The sequence below is a fragment of the Quercus robur genome, chromosome 2, assembly GCF_932294415.1.
Source record: "Quercus robur chromosome 2, dhQueRobu3.1, whole genome shotgun sequence".
NCBI lineage: Eukaryota > Viridiplantae > Streptophyta > Magnoliopsida > Fagales > Fagaceae > Quercus > Quercus robur.
This window is the reverse complement of record NC_065535.1, coordinates 25,700,332-25,716,445: the sequence shown is the minus strand read 5'-3', so window position 1 is coordinate 25,716,445 and position 16,114 is coordinate 25,700,332. Positions and strand designations below refer to the sequence as shown.

General features: G+C 34.8%; 2 protein-coding genes and 1 long non-coding RNA gene across 3 annotated transcripts; all 3 read left to right on the top strand.

Moving 5' to 3' along the window:
• Window positions 1–3,038: 3,038 nt before the first annotated feature.
• LOC126713052 (uncharacterized) lies at window positions 3,039–5,432 on the top strand. The gene is made up of 2 exons (XR_007651261.1): window positions 3,039–3,384; window positions 4,951–5,432. It is a non-coding gene; the product is annotated as an uncharacterized LOC126713052 (long non-coding RNA).
• Window positions 5,433–10,108: 4,676 nt separating this feature from the next.
• Window positions 10,109–11,288, top strand: LOC126713051 (protein MKS1). The gene has a single exon (XM_050412694.1). It carries the CDS (start codon window positions 10,281–10,283, stop codon window positions 10,995–10,997), a length of 717 nt encoding a protein of 238 aa, XP_050268651.1. The 5' UTR covers window positions 10,109–10,280; the 3' UTR covers window positions 10,998–11,288.
• Window positions 11,289–15,230: 3,942 nt separating this feature from the next.
• LOC126696709 (uncharacterized) lies at window positions 15,231–16,031 on the top strand. The gene has a single exon (XM_050393400.1). It carries the CDS (start codon window positions 15,231–15,233, stop codon window positions 16,029–16,031), a length of 801 nt encoding a protein of 266 aa, XP_050249357.1.
• Window positions 16,032–16,114: the final 83 nt, after the last annotated feature.

Sequence of the window (16,114 nt, the reverse complement as noted above, 5' to 3'; positions counted from 1 at the left end):
GCGTCATGCGAAAGCTTAGCTTAACCTATCAGCTAGGAATGTACTATAGAGTCTAATTAATAGTACATGGTCATGGTAGTTTTTGTTTCTTGTTTCTTGCTTCAAAACTGTAGTTTCCCTTGACTGTGTTTTAAAATTCTCTACTTATCTGTAAGAAGAAGACTATAAGGGCCCAATTACAAGTGGAGCGGAGAGAAAATGACATTTACCCATACAAAATGAATGCAGCTTGGCCGACACTTTAAAGTTTCAAGTCAAAAAAAGCTCGTCTCTAGTCTGAAATTTTTGAGCTCCAAAAACTTTCACTACGCTCGTAAGACAAATTCAAAGACACATATCCATCCTACGTGTAAAGTTATAAGACATACATATATAATTATGAAACAATAATAAACAAAAAAATCAAAAGAAAGTACATATATACAAGCGATGAAGCATTCTATTTTTTTTTTTTTTTTTTTTTGGATGACCGATGAAGCATTCTAGGTGCTATATGAAGGGAAAAAAAAATAATATCATGAGCACTCATTATATATCCAGTGTCCAATCCTCACAAAAAAGTGCGTATATGATGCATCTTTACTTTGAACATATTCAAATTTTCTCCTACGACTTCCCAAGCAATGCTATGATGGCCTGACTTGGAAATTGCCGAAATTAGAGAAAAGTAGCTACTTTGAGACAAAAAGAAGGATAGATAACCTAGGTTTTTGTGACAGTAGTAGTAGTAAATTACAACTTTAACAAAACTTAGAAGTCGGAAGGGATATGTCTAATACTCTTCCCGTCCTTTTTTTTTTTTTTTTTTTTTTTTTTTGGGTCCTTTTTTTATCCTGTTTAAAAAGTTAAATTTTTTAAAGAAATATTATTTATTATCTTGTCTATCTTTAAAAAATGTATAAGTTTTTAAAACTACTCTTAAAAAAATTTATCAAAAAATTGAATTAGTAAATTAATAGGGGTATAATAGAAACATTAGTAAATTAATGATTTTTATTTTTAAAAATATGACAATATTTTGAAACATCTCAAAATAGACCAGAAGACAAAAAAAAGTGAGACCGAAGGAGTAGTTTTTAAGGTTTTTTTTTTTTTTTTTTTGAGAACCAATAGTTTTTAAGGTTAAAGCAGCATTTTTGGGGTCATTTCAAAGAATAATTACTTCATTACTTGGTGTGTATGTAACAGATCTAAGAGAATATTCAGGCGCTTGAAAATTAAAAGCCTCCTAAGCTCATAATAATAATATAATAAGATAATAATTTTCTCATATACATTACTCCATTTCACAATCACTTTTCAAGTCTTAAATATGGTATGGATATCACATTTTTAAATGTTTAAAAATGTGTGTTAAATTCAGGAACGGACTTAGGATTTCAAGTTAGAGGAAGTCGGAGTATAAGAAAAAAAAAACTCTAAATAAACATCCATATAGCATTAACAAATTATAAACTCACAAAATCGTTATTTCTTAATACATTAAAATGCAATCATCTACCAACAAAGATGAAAAAAAATAATAATAATAATGTTTTTTTTAATACTAGGTTAGTAAGGATTTTTTTCTTCTTCTTTTGTTGAAGTTAGAGCATTTACGGTAGTAGTACTAAGTTAGCTTTTAATATCTCAAAAAGCTAATTTATCTATTTTACCACATCATTTTACAATACACTCAATATCAAATGTTTTATTTTTATCACTTCATTTAAAATAATATAAACAATTCATTAAAATAATAAAGGAAAAGAGATTGTGGGGCCCAACAATATTTGGGCCAGCTCCGAGTAAAAACAATCTTTTGGGCCAACTCTATTAATTCGTTGAGGTCCAAAGGCCCAAGCCGAGGAAGGTTATGGCCCAGACGTTGTAATGCAAGTACAAAATAAGCATTGGGATACAGTCGAGGACGGTTCAATCCTCGGCCGGTCCAAAGTCTCCTCGGAAGAAAGGGCAAAAGTGGTATAGAAACAACTTGGGAAAAAAATCTAAAATATCTGTACCAATATAAAAGGGTATGCTGGAAAGCGTAAACGACTGGGGAAAACTGCCCTTACTGCCATTCAATACTCTGCACCTGACAAAGACATACTCTCCAGTTTTTACAACCACCCCCAACCACTCTGAGTAGGGGTTGATGGGATAAGTATCAGTCTTGGAATGTTGATCTTACACGTGGACGAAGGATAAAAAACACAGGCTAGTATAAAAAAGAAAAGTAAGCAATTCATAGAAGGGGCTGGGAAAAATGGCCAAAAACCAGAACCTCCCAACCCACCTTCAGGAGAAAGACTCCAGGGGTGAAGACAACTTAACTATGTATGGATATCACGGAAAACCCACCACATGGCGACCGAGGCCTAACCTTTCAAACCCACGCTCTACAAATGATATTGTTTGGGCCTTTTTACGTGCGAACCCTACACTGTTGTGGTTCGATACGAATCGTGTCCTTACAGAGATAATTTGAGTTTTTTAATTGAAGGAAGAGAGATAATCTTAATAAAATATTATATTATGTTTTTAACAACTTACTATAGTCAACTAGTATTTATACCAATTTATTATAATTGCAAAAAAGTTAGTTTTAACTTCTCCAATAACACATGATTTTTTTGTGGTAAAATATTTTTTTGCTAAAGTACAATCACCCTTGTGAATTTTTTTGTATTTTTTTTATTAAGTTTTTGAGTTAGATAGGTATTAGTTGAAGTGTGCCTAAGGTTTTAGAAGAACTCAACTACAAAAATTATATATATAATAAGAAAAAAGAAAGGACCAGGGCGCCCGAGCCTCGTGGAACCCACCTGGGTCCGTCCCTAGTTTCAACCTGTACAACTGTAAATATCATATGAAAGAGTATACGTAAAAGGAGCCTAAGAAAATACCATTTATCGTTATATATATAGCAGTGAAGATTGACCGGCAAACTTTATACATATTTATATCAAACCCATATTTACAAGCTGCAAAATTTGAAGTAAAGTGTGGATAACAATGGAATGGGGAGTAATGAAGACGACATGTTATACTGATAAACTTGACCGGCATCGACCAAGTTGTATATTTTCCCAAGTCCAGCTACCACATCTTTTTATAATAACCTGTTGCTTTCCCAATATAGTAATCTCAGCAGAATCCTCATCGATCTACATCTATAAATATGTGTTCTTAGCCCAACACTTCCCACTGTAATCTTCACTCTAGATTTTTGTTTTCTTAAGCAAAAATTATCTTCTTCCTCTGAAATTAGTATAGAAAAGATGGCTGCTAATAGGGCCACAAAGTTTTTGCTTTTGGCTGCTCTTCTTGCAATCTTGCTCCTCATGTCCTTTGAGGTGGCTACTGCTGTGGTTCATAATGCGGTGCCAGAACTTAAGCTTGGTTTGTAGAAAATGGCCTTCTTTGAGCTTCTTTTATTCCACTTGGCTCAAACGTTTCATTTAGCATGCTAAACTTTTCTATTTATTCTTAAAATTGCAATTTCTTTGCTAGCCCCTTTTTCAAATGGGTGATACTAATTAGTATTTATATAAATACTACAAATTTCGTTATGTTATATTTTACGAATTTATATAAGTTCTAATTAGTTTAATTGGTAAAATTGTCATTGTATTGATATTTGAGTTTCGAATCCTGCATACACCAAAAAGTAATTAGTATATATTTTAGCCTATATGAAGTGGACTTAATAAGCTAAGATTCTAACCTATCTATCACAAGAAAAAAAAAAAAGGTTTTATGAATTTATCTATTACCAATCATAAAAAATAATTCAACTCCTCATTTAGTATTTTGTATAAATAGCATCAATCAAATGTATTGCATGTTAGAATAGTTTTTTAGTCTTTCATAATAAAGTTGTATTAGTTATAATCAGGGATGCACACTAGGGCCCTGCCCCGAGTTGCAAAAGGAATATATATATTGTAAATATATAAGGGTATAATTCAAATCGGTCTCAAGGAAACCAACACTTTGCCCCTCCTCCCTCTAATATCTTGGTCACCCCTCCACATATCGGCTAGCCCAAACAACCACAATCCATAGATCATCGGCTTCTCCTAACTCAAAATTCTAGCTCCAACACTAATTTTAGCATTTTCCTTTCAAAATCTAAACTTATATGTTTTGCACAAATTGTCTAATAGCTTAGATATATATTTAACCTATTGGAGTTATAAGAGCATTAACAATGAACTCATCAATCCAACATTTTCCCAAATTTTGGTTTGTCAAGTCCATTTTTTTTCATTTTCCTCTCTCTCTCTCTCTCTCTCTCTCTCTCTCTGTGCCAGCGCCGCAAGCAAAAGAGGTCAATGGAGTAGTAGGTGGAGGTGCCAAGATCTTCGACTTTGATGTTGAGAGAGTAGAGGTGGGAGACGAGGGTGTCCTTCAAGGCGTACCAGAAGGAATCCGCTCCGACCATGATCTTGAGGGGTTGAGTTGTGGGAGTGGTTGCGGTGGGCTCAATCATGGTGTTGAAGGGAGGTGAAGGAGGGAAAGTTAGAAGTAAATTTTTTTTTTTTTTTCCCGTTTTTTAATGTGTGAAAAATATAACGTTTGGTAAAAAATAAATAAATAATACAAATATAATATTTATACGGATTATAAAAAAGAATAGAGAGTTTGCTGTTTAGTGAATTCAAAAAGATTTTTTTTTTTTTAAATACTTTCTAATAAAATTTTAACTAGAACATTATTGAATTCATTGTGAATGCTCAAACACAATGGAATTTAGCTTTATAACTTCGTGACAGCATAAGCACCTCAACCATTTTTTTTCAGTTCAAGCACTAAAGGTCAAGAAAAGAAATAAAACTTTATGGCTGCCCATTTATCCTTTCTTTTTTAATTTTAAATGATCATAACTTTGGTAAGGAAACAGAAAAATTTACAACATTTGTGTGTCTATCCAAGTATTTGACAACATAATATTCCTAATTGTAGGACGCAGGCTCCTTCAAGCGGACTACAACACCAACGGGCGAGGAGGATACAACAGCTACAAAACCACTGGGCGGGGTGGATATAATTGATTCACTAATACTTAGTAATATATGTAACTGTGTCCCAAATAATTAAGTTGCTGCTTGGTGTTGCTATAATATTATGCTTGATGCCTGAACCATAATATACTTGGTTCTGCAAAAGTTGTTGCTAGGAAGACAATAATGGCGGTGGTGTCATAAATATATATATATATATATATATATTTACTTTTAGACAGTAATATAGAAAAGGATGTGTGTCCTAGCTCCTACGTGCGTGTATGGAGTTTCAGTGTTAATAAAGTAGTCGTCATCTACGACTGAGAATCTGCAGCTTTTGTCGTCTGCATTATTGTCATTGGTTTTTGTAATTAATAAAGCAACTAATTGGGATACTTGTTTTTAAAAAATCGATGTTATAGTTAATCTTCTTTCTTCTTATCTTCAGGTCTATTATAATATATGTGTTTGGCGTCAATTTATTTAACTTTTTTTTTTTTTTTGGTTAAAAGTAGGTTAAAGTATATTTATACTTTAAAATATATATATAATTGAGGTTATAAAAAGCCATTTGCTAAAATAAAAATAAATAAATAATTAAAATCCCTAATGCCAAGTGGACTATACTAACATATATAAGATCTTCTATTTTCCTATTTACTACGTACATAAGCTCCATATTTTATAGCTCCTTTTATAATGCATACAGACCCGTAGTAAGGTTTTCAGACTCGGACTGTTCATTGAACCGTAAAAGAAAGAGATTCAAGGTTTTTAAGGTCGAACCGTGATGACGTCATAATTAATTTAATAATTAATTAAAGCCTAAATATAGATATTAAATTTATAAAACTAGCAAAATTGATAATATATCTATATATATGAGGGAAATTTAATGATTTTCAAGCATATATTTAATAATTAAATAAGAAAGTTAATAAAATAAAATAATAACCATGAAAACATTAAAATTTATGATTGATTTTTGAAGTAAAGTTGAATATCTTTGAAGGATTTTAATTATAATTTTTTTTATTCCTTGTAAGAGATGGATAATTTAATTAAGTAGAATAAAATTGTGTTAAGTTGTTTTTTTTAGGAAAAAAAAAAATTGCTAAGGGGTTGGACCGCACGGTTCTCACCGGTTCTTGCGGTCCAACTCCGGTTTTAGCGGTTCATGGAATTAACAAAAAATCCGATTCTTTAGGCTTAAAAAACCGGTTTTCATCCCGATTCCCGGTTTTCACAATCCGACCTCCCGGTCCAGTCCGATTCTGAAAACTATGACCCGCAGTACTCGAACAAACATGATTACATGACCAATTTTTGCTGTCCTTTTCTAGCAAAAACATGTGTCGCATTTTGATATATAGGCGATTGTTAAATCCAAAACTGATGTTAATGGATCACGATTGTTAAACAACAAACAGTGTAGTAAGCAAGAAAAATAAGTAAATGAATCACATAAAAAAAGAAAATTGTAATACATTATATTTTTTTAAAGCAAATGATAGAAACGTCCACCACTTTAAGCAATCCACTGTATCCACATAAAGAAATACCGTGAACAAGACTCATCACCTCACGATTAAAAATGTTTGTTTCATAGTTGTAACAGAAATTAAAAGAATAAGTACAAATATAACCTCTCTATAAGTTAAGTGATGCTAATCACTTTCTAGTCTCATATTTTTTCACATACGAAAAAAAGAAAAAAAAAAAACACTAAAAGAAAAAAGGAGTCGAATAGCACAAAAATCTTCAAGTTTATAATTTGATAATTAATTCAAATACTTTGCTAGCCTAATAATTAACTATACAAAAGAATACATGAAGAGTCTATTTGGATACCGTTTATTACTGAAAACTGAAAACACTGTAGCAAAATAATTTTTAAATGTTTAAATAATGCTATGGGATCCAAATCTATATTAAAATCTGTATTTGGATGACTTTTGTGGGTCCATGAATAATATCGTAAGACCCACATTTTTCAACAAAACGCATACGTCTAGTGCAATCCAAACACTCACGAAATATGAAATAAGGTAAAAATCGCCTAAAATACGTATTTTTTTGGTTTATATCTTTACTTTAAAAAATATTAGTTTAAAATTGAGGCTTTTAAAAGCTGTACATAAGCAAATAAGCTAAAATGTTAGGAGGGGAAAAAACTAATCCAAACTCATACTTTAGGGGGGGGGGGGTAATTAATTTACCCAACATGTTATGTAGTATAGATTTGGCACTAAAAATATTTATATTTGAGAATTGCTTGTTGAGTTGATGAGTAATGTCATTAATATCTCTCTACAATATAGAAAATTTAGTATACAGACATACATTAAAAATGATTCAATACAACAATTAAGTTTAAAACTTTGTAATAAAGGCTTGATGAACAAGTCACATCAGGTACAAGTTCAACTCAGTCAAGTTTGGGTCAAATCAGGTTCGGGCTAGAAACTTATTGGAGTAAAACATATTATTGTTTTTTCTAGGACTGTGCACAGTTCGGTTGTTTCGGTTTCTTCCCATATATTTTTAGGACCGTTGAGGTCAGTTTTCCCATAATCATCATGTTGCATACCGCCTGAGGTCGATTCTCTGACCTACAAAAATGCGGTTTTTCTCCACCAGTGCGATGCGGAGCAATCGGTTTCAAACCCATAAAGACTAACCCACAAATCAAAGACTCACTCAACCAACTTATATCAAAGACTTAGTGACCACAAAGATCAAAACCCATAGATCAAAAGACAATTAGATCCACAAATTCAAGCCCACCGATCAAAGATCATCAAACACAGATCAAATTAAACCCATAAAAAATCAAAACTTTGTAACCACAAATATCAAAACCCCACAAAAACATATTGAAAGTTTAAAACACCAAAAAAATGTACCTAAGATCAAAACTTGTGAGAGCGGTGGCATTAAAGATTGGAGCTTGAAGAGGAATGAGGAGAGCTTGTGTGTGTGTGGTGGTGGTGTCATTGCTGTGTCTAAGAGAGGAGAGTGAGATTCTGAGAGATTATTGATTTGAGAGAGAGAGAGAGAGAGAGAGATGGCAGCGATAGCTAAGGTTCAGGTTTGTTTGGTGTGGGTTTGTCGTGGTGAGCTTAGGGGTTTGCTCCAGCGGCTACGTTAGGGTTTTTAAGAGAGAGAGAGAGAGAGAAAGAGTTATGAACTTCAAAAATCAAAGGGTTTGAGGTGTTTGTAAAGATTTATATATAAAGCTCGACGCAGTTTTGTTAGGTTCTAAAGACTTAGAATATATGTATTTAGAACTCTAATTTGTATTGTTGGCAAACCATGATCAAAACAATGTGTTTAGAAGTGTTTAAGTCTAGCTCAAATTTGTGCATCTATGTAAAGTTGGAATTGAGTTAAAGCAGGAAAGGATTGTGCCTTTCGGCCTGGTTCAATCGATTGAAAGACAGGCTCGATCGATCAAAGCTTGGGTAGAATGTTTTTCTGCAGAATTTTCCAACTCAGCCCTAAGTGTTTTAAAACATTTTTAGGGTTTCTTATTTGTCCTAAGTATAAAAGGCAAACCCTAGCCACATTTTAGTGTTGCTCATAATTGCGGTTTGTGTAAATCTCTTGTGAGATTTAGAGGAGTTTTCCTTTACACAAACTTAGGGTTTTCAAGGAGAAAATTTATCTACGCCTTGATGATCAATTCAGTTGCTGCCATTGAAGCTTAAAGAAAACACAAGCGGGTATGCTTGTATCTGGTGGTGAATCCAAGAAAGAAAGAGTCCGTGGATTCGAAGTTTACACGTGGTCGTGTCAGTAAGTTCTACTGGTTGGTAGCAATAAGAAGTCGAGCGTGGGGGCTTGTAAGTCTTATTATATGAACTTCGATTCTTCAAGATAGTGGATTCAAGTTTACCTTGAGGATAGTTAGGTCAAATCCTCCCCATGTTTTTACCAGTTTGGTTTCCTGTGTGATCATATCTTGTGTTATTTATTTTCCGTTGCTTTGCATGATTTGATCTTTGATATTGTGATAACCTAGACTTGTTTAATTGGACTAAGTAACAATTTGGCTAATTACCTAGGTTAAATCAATTGTTTAAGGGGTCTAAAAACTGTCAAGTTTGGTTCTTATCATTTTACCCTTCCCAGCTCTAACGGCTTCATCAAACCAGCATCAAAATGGACTTTAGCCTTTAATCTCCGATTTCAATTCTATCGGCTGGTACGTTGAGTGGTGCAGCTCCATCAATTCTGGGGTAGCAACGGTGCAATCAGTTTATGCACACCCCTAGTTATTTCTATGGCACATACCCTTTTTTTATCATTCATGTTTGGAAGGATTATTGAGTCATATCCAATTTAATTTATCAGGTCTGCCTAATTAAAAGGTCAATTTGAAGCTATAGCACACCATCTAATTCTGAATAATTTGCGCACTGACAAGCATTGTGATAAAGTTACGTCTTATTCTTGATCGATGAAATGTCATAGATTACGATTACTTATACAACATTTTTTTATAGGAATTACTTTTACAAATTACTTGCAAGGTTTATGCAAAATAAACAACGAACAACTTGTTTAACTTAGCTCCACCTCTTGGCCTTTCTTGCAATTAATCTAAACAGACTTGACTCCACTTTTTGCAATACTACATATATATATATATATATATATCTATATACAATACTAACTCACTCACTCTTCTTGATTTTTTACTAAAATATTATATGATTACGTGAATTACACACATACGACAAGTACACATTTGGGCTCACATGTACTCAAGAAGTCTTTGTAAATCTATGCTGTGAAGCCCACACAACAGTACTAGTCCAAAATTGTGCTACCTACCCATGTATATCATTCAGTCAAGTAATCCATACAACTAGGGTCAAGATAGCAATTCACTTTATCCAGTGCTTGAATTCATATACAAGCTTACATGGACATGCTACGTCATGATGTCCCACTCTTACGTGGTACATGACCCCTTCCAGACCCCCACAAAAGTTTAGACAAGTTCAAACATTCATAGCACCACGAAACCGGCCATTTTATATCATGTCTATAATATATCACCAAGAAGTAGCCAAATTTTACTATATTATCTATTTAATTATTCCTCTCTACTCCATTGACTTTGCTCCCCTTAAATATTTCATGTCCGCTCTAAATACACTTCTTGAGAGCTAAATCAACAATGCTTGTATCACTATTACCATCATCATCATCATCTCCTCAAATAATTTCCCCTTTCTCTGCTTATCTCTATTCCTTGTTTACCTCTATTCCTTATTCAGCATGGATCCATCAAACATCCCTGGCAGTAAATCATTCAAAAGAGAGATCCAAGGTCCTCGTCCTGCACCTCTCAGAGTACATAAAGATTCCCACAAGATCAAAAAACCACCACTAGCGCCGCAACATCCCTCACAACCACAAGTTCAGCTTCGCCCGCCGATCATAATCTACACGGTCTCACCAAAGATAATTCACACCAACCCTAATGACTTCATGAACCTAGTTCAACGCCTAACCGGTTTGTCATCATCATCATCATCATCTTCTACATATTCTTCCTCATCAGCGCAAGCAGCTCAGTCCAGTATTAATCCATTAAACAGCGGCGCACTATCACCAGCGGCTTGTTATGCAACGATAGAGAAGGCTAGGGAGTTTCCTGAAGGGAAGAAGAAACAGCAAGCTGGGGAAGTGAGTAGTGTGGAAGAGATGGAGATGGAGATGGTTCATGGGGTTGATAGGACGGGTTCGTTTCCGGGGATTTTGTCACCAGGGCCGGCTTCACTTCCTCCAATTCCTCCAAACTTTTTCTCTCCACCATCTGATCCTAGCCCGTTTACCTCCTTCTTGCATGATTTAAGCCCCGCGCTTCAAGCCGGTAGCAAAAATTACCAAGAAGGTAGTTTCATGCTTAGTCCTTCAAACTTCTTTTCACCTTATATGATTTCCCCAACTGCACCATCCTTTGATTTGTTCCACAATTTATTTGACAATTGATTTTCTTTTTGGTTCTGAAAGAGAAGAGAGGTATAGAGGTCATTTTTGGTGTAGCTTTAATGCTGAAGATGATAGAATGGGGTACAAAACTCTAGAAGAAATTAATTTTGGTGTGGATGCTTGTTGGAAACTTATTAATGGCATTACCTGTTTCTTTTACTCAAATACTTTAATTTGGTGGGCCATATGTTGGCGGCAATTGGGCTCAAATTTCATCTTTGTCTTATTTTGATTACATTCTTTGTTATGGATTGTGGCGTGTAATCTGCAACATTTACATTTTTTTTTTAATTTCTCTCTTCGTAATGCTTTTTGCGCAAATTTTACACTTTGCTTCCTCCTCATCCCCCATGTTAGAAATATTATTATTTTTTTTTTTTTTTTGGTTAGATGCATTAATGCAGAATGTGGCTGCAGCAGTGCAGGTGTGCTAGTGAATTCTAATTTTCATTTGCCAACATATTATCTGGAAAAACAATTCAGCAACACTTCTTTTTTTTTTTTTTGGTTCTTTTCAATATTTGGTGGTTCATTATGAGTTAAAAAATTCCCTCCTAATTAGGGGTATATTGATGCATTAAAAGTTCAATGACTTCATTGCCATTTACATAATTACATGCACGGCATTCAATCAAGAAAACCTATCATGTTGAACGGGGCCATTGAAGAAAACTCTAGGCACCTAAAACTAAGGTGACGAAATTAGCGTAGATTTGTTCTTTTAGGATCAATTTGTAAGATGTGGTAATAGTCGCCAAGTGACTGATACATAAAAGTGATTGCCTTTCATTTCATATTTTGCATTACAGTATGCAATTGATCAATTTTTTTTTTTTTTTTTTTTTTACCTGGAGTTACTTTATCTAAATCTTTACTTCGTTTCTAATGCATGATGCCATATACCAATCTTACCATACAAATTTCTTGATAGCCACATCATGCGTTTAACCATATGGGGTAACTAATTTATAAAAGAATCATGCCAAAGGGTGCCCGGGGGTAATTAATTTATAAAAGAATCATGCTAACGGGTGCCCTTAGGGCAATGGTTAACAATTCATTTTAGAAAAGTTTTGACACCACTTTTATGGAAAATGAAAAAAGCTGTCAAAACATTAATCACTTTTTTTTCCTATAAAAATTTTCTTTAAATAAATTGTTAACTGGCCTTAAGAGCGTCCGTTAGCATTTCCCTTTATAAAAAATAATAATAATAATTAATGCGAGTGCAAAGTGGTTGTTGCTATTTTTGTTATGTGTAGGTACTTTTGGGTTTTAGCCCAAATAGGAATATATTTGGTTCATCTTTAGGAGAAATTATAAGGTCCATTAGGAGGACTGTTGAAGCAGTCCTCCGTGGTCCTTCCAACTAATAAAATAATATCATTTATGTAAATATGACATTACCTAATAATTTTTTATTTTTTATTTATTGTGCTGATTAGGAAGCTGACTCACATTTGCATAGATGACATTACTTTATTGGTTGAGAGGACCACTTCAATAGTCCTCCTAATAGACCTAATAATTTCTCCATCTTTAGGCTGCTTTGGTTAGAGAAATAGCAATGCTTTGTTATAGAATCCTTATATGCTTGTTTTGGAAGGGAGAATTCAGATTGTAATTTGAGGGAAAGACCACACTAATTTCTTAGAGTTCAAATTGGGGGAAATGTGAAATTAGGGCTCAAATTAGGGGTAATTTAGGGAACATACCATGGTATAATTAAAAAAAAAAAAAAAAAAAAATCTAATACCACATCAGAATTCAATTAGGCTGCACGATCTCCTTACTAGCTATGTTTTACAAGAAATTTAATAGAATATGACAGAAGGATCAAAAGAGCTCCTTCACACTTCGTTTGGGAGTTCATAAAGGAATGGAATGCAATGGAATGGGTTAATCATAAAGGAATAGAAAGAAAATGAATGAAATGGAATTGAATATACTTTTTTGGATATTTTAATATAAAGGAATAGAGACGAATGAGATGTAAATAACTTTGTCTGGGAGTAACATAGAATGAATTTAATGGAATTATTTTACAACAATATTACAATTATACACCTATTTTAAAATAAATGGCGGAGTGTTTAAGGGTTATTTTGGGAGTTTTTGTGAAAATTTTACTAAATCTAATTTTATTCCCTCCAATTCCTCTCAATTTTGGGAAATGAAAATTTGAAATTTTAAGGGGAAAATGAAAAATGAGTGTTTTTTCTTACTTATTCCATTCTCCTAAACTCTCAAACAAGTAGATAGTCTTTCAATTATCTCCGTCAAAACTCTCAAACAATGGAATGGAATGAATATTCTTAATTTATTATTTTCATTTCATTTATTTCACTCCTCCCTAAGGCTATTCAACATACCCACAAACCTAATGCACCCGAACAAACCGACTGCACCCAAGCCCACCACCTTCCAATCTGACCACTCCAATGGTCGGCGGCAGGACTCTTCCTCTAAAAACCAACACCTGCAAGTCAAATGGCGGGTGGCAGGTCTCTTCCTCCAAAACCCACTGTTTGACCGCTACTAGTTGAAGGCTTGATTTGCCAAATCCAATTTTCATCTCTGTTCAATGGTGGGTTGAGATTTGCTTCACATGATCAGATCAAGTTGAGTGCAGGTTGAGCCCAAACCCAATCCAACCCGACCCATGGACACTCTTACTCTTCCCAAACATAGTGTTAGGGGCTAAGCTCACTTTGTACATTAGAGAATAAAACTACTCAAAAGTTAAACTTTAAAAATCAACTGTATATTTTTACCATGACTTTTCAAACCCCTTATTGATGACCACTCCAATGCCATCAGTTTGTAAAATTGCCACAGTCCATCGTCGATGATGCCATTTGAACCCTCAAATTTGCCAAAGACCATCGTTGATGATGCCATTTGAACCCTCTAAAAGCATTCAATCCGGCGCAAAAATAGTTGGTTTGGTCGATGTTGCAATGTTTATTGACACCTCTAGTGGCTGTTCCTATTAATTAGCTTATTGTCATCGGTAGTCCCGTTTAAAACTTTCAAATACTGCCTCAAAATGATATGCAAGCCACATTATAATCATTCAAAAATGAACAAACATGGAATAACACATTTATGGCTAATGGAAGCACATGCATTGACAAAAATAAACAATTAAAAATATCTACACATGTACAATACAAAACAACTTGATTTAATATGAGTCCGTTAACTCTATAACTACATTCATGGGTAATGTTAAATTGTTAATGCTAACTAAAATCTACACTATTAACAATGTTAGAAATACTCAACTCATTTTTACAAACTAGACTTGACAAGTATCGATAAAATAGTGGTACAGTGTAAGGACGACCATAAACCGCATCTGAGTCAAGATAACTCCCACGAGCAAATAATGAAAGGTTGTTCGTATGAATAGACTAGCCTATGCATATTAAAGTTAGAAGTTAATTCCATCAGGTCAGCTGACAACGAGCAAATGCGCGCCGAAACAGTTACAGAAGCTTTGATGAGCCAACGGTCATGCATTATACATTAAATAGAATCTTCATTGCCATTAAATGCCACCATTCACTCAAGTGAAAACGCCCAGAAGAGCATTAACAAGCATGAATGATTAATCAAAAAGCAAACTATAAAAGGCTAGCCAACCCAAGTGAGTTTTCTTCATGAAAAACACAATATTCTGCAACTATCCTATCAATTCAGAGCCAGAATCTGACTTAGGCATCAACGTGTCTGTAGTTGGCACCACGCCGATGATCTTTCATTTTATTTCTTGTCTCTTCAACAGGTATCGCAGTTCGTTCATCAGCATTAACGAGGAGCATACTAACGAGGTCATATTCCAGCTTCATTAGTTTGGCGCCATCTATGGGGAAGGTCTGGACAAGCCATTGTATTCCTACTGACAAAGCTCCTTAAGACCAATGAAATCCGCTGCAACGACACCCTCGAATCCAGTAGTAATGGCTCAACAAATCCAAGCTTTAACAACCAATTTGCAAGAGCTAATGAAGCAGAATGAAGAGTTAAAGCTTCAAGCTTGTCCTGAGGGCAACAACACTTCACTTCATCGATGCAGTCGCTGCAGACATGACGAAGAAGTTAGTAGCCTTAAGAACAACAAGGGGAAAGATGCTTCCGAATACACCAAGCAATCTACACACGATAATGATCATATGATGAAAAGCCTAGTTGGATGAGGTGAAAAACTCCATGAAGGGGAAGACGGCGATGAATCTCAATGGTATGCTCAAGCAAACAGATTCACCCTTCACCACTAGTGTTCTGGAATGCCCCTTGCCTCCAAAGTTTCACCTCCCACAACTGGAGTGCTATGATGGCATGAAAGACCCTCTTGACCACATAGGGGCTTTCAAGACAATTCTGAACCTCCAGCAAACTCTAAATGAGGTCATATGCATGTCCTTTCCCGCCACTCTCAGGGGAGTTGCCAGAGTGTGGTTCAATAAATTTTCAACGTCTTCAATTGTGAACTTTGAACAACTTAGTGACTCGTTTGTCTGGCACTTCATCGGGGGGCAGCGTCACAAGAGGCCAATATCTTACTTGCTCACTATAAGGCAACAAGAAAAGGAAAGCTTGAGAGATTATGTGAAGCACTTCAACAAAGCTGTTCTTGAGATTGATGAAGTTGATGACCAAGTTATAATGATGACCTTTCAGGCTGGACTCAACAATCCCGATCTCGTCTTTTTGCTGGGAAAGACGCCTCCAACCTCTATAAAAGACCTCCTGTTCAAAGCTCAGAAATACATGAATGGGGAGGATGCTCTCATTGCAAAAGGACTGATGGGAAAATGGAAGAAGGAAGAAACCAGTGACTCCCAAGGTAAGAAAAAAGACCGCAAAGACCATTCCTCGGAAACCAAGGCTAGTAAGAGTAGCCCAGAAGTTCCAAAGAAAAGGTTGAACTTCACCCCTCTGGTGATGCCTGTGGACAAAATCCTAATGCAAATTAAGGATGAACCCAGCTTAAAATGGCCAAAACCGTTAAGCACATCCTCTAGGTAGCGCAATCCAAATAAATATTGCCATTTCCACAAGGATCACGGCCACTACACCGACGAATGTTGTGATTTGAAGGAGCAGATTGA